The sequence below is a fragment of the Emiliania huxleyi genome (genome assembly GCF_000372725.1).
Source record: "Emiliania huxleyi CCMP1516 unplaced genomic scaffold EMIHUscaffold_594, whole genome shotgun sequence".
Taxonomy (NCBI): Eukaryota; Haptophyta; order Isochrysidales; family Noelaerhabdaceae; genus Emiliania; species Emiliania huxleyi.
In genome coordinates, this window is record NW_005197543.1 from 1,490 (window position 1) to 1,950 (window position 461).

A 461-nucleotide genomic window follows, 5' to 3' on the forward strand; every position below is an offset into this window, starting at 1 on the left:
TTTTTTCGCTCCAGTCCTGCGGATCTCCTAGTAGACCGGAGGGCTACGACGCCTTCACACTCCAAGCGGCTGTGTTTACGCGCGGTCAGTGAGGAAAACAGACAGACGCGTGGCGGCGGCGCGGGACACACGCGGCCGCACACGGCCCCTCCCTGCGCCCCCCCCTGCAGCGGCCGCAGTATGCCCCGTCACGGCGTCCGGCGCGTCAGCACTCGCGCGCCCGCAGCATCTCCAGCTGCGCCGCCAGCAGCTGAGCAGCCGCCTCCCTTGCGCTCGCCTCCTCCCTGCTGGCCTGCTCCGCCATCACCGCGCGGAGCTCGTCGCCGGACATGCGCAGCAGCTCGTCGCCGCCCACGCCGCGCGAGAAGAAGGCGGCGGCGAAGCGGCCGAGCCCGGTCGCCTCGAGCAGCTTACGCACCTCCTTTGCCGACCAGCCCTCGATGCACGGGTGCGCCTTTCTG

General features: G+C 70.9%; 1 protein-coding gene across 1 annotated transcript; it reads right to left on the bottom strand.

Annotated features, from left to right (window-relative positions):
- Window positions 1-205: 205 nt before the first annotated feature.
- On the bottom strand, window positions 206-436 carry EMIHUDRAFT_247634 (hypothetical protein; the record flags this gene model as incomplete). The annotated part of the gene is made up of 1 exon (XM_005764369.1): window positions 206-436. A coding segment is annotated over one exon (231 nt), but the record flags the coding sequence as incomplete, so codon positions are not given.
- Window positions 437-461: the final 25 nt, after the last annotated feature.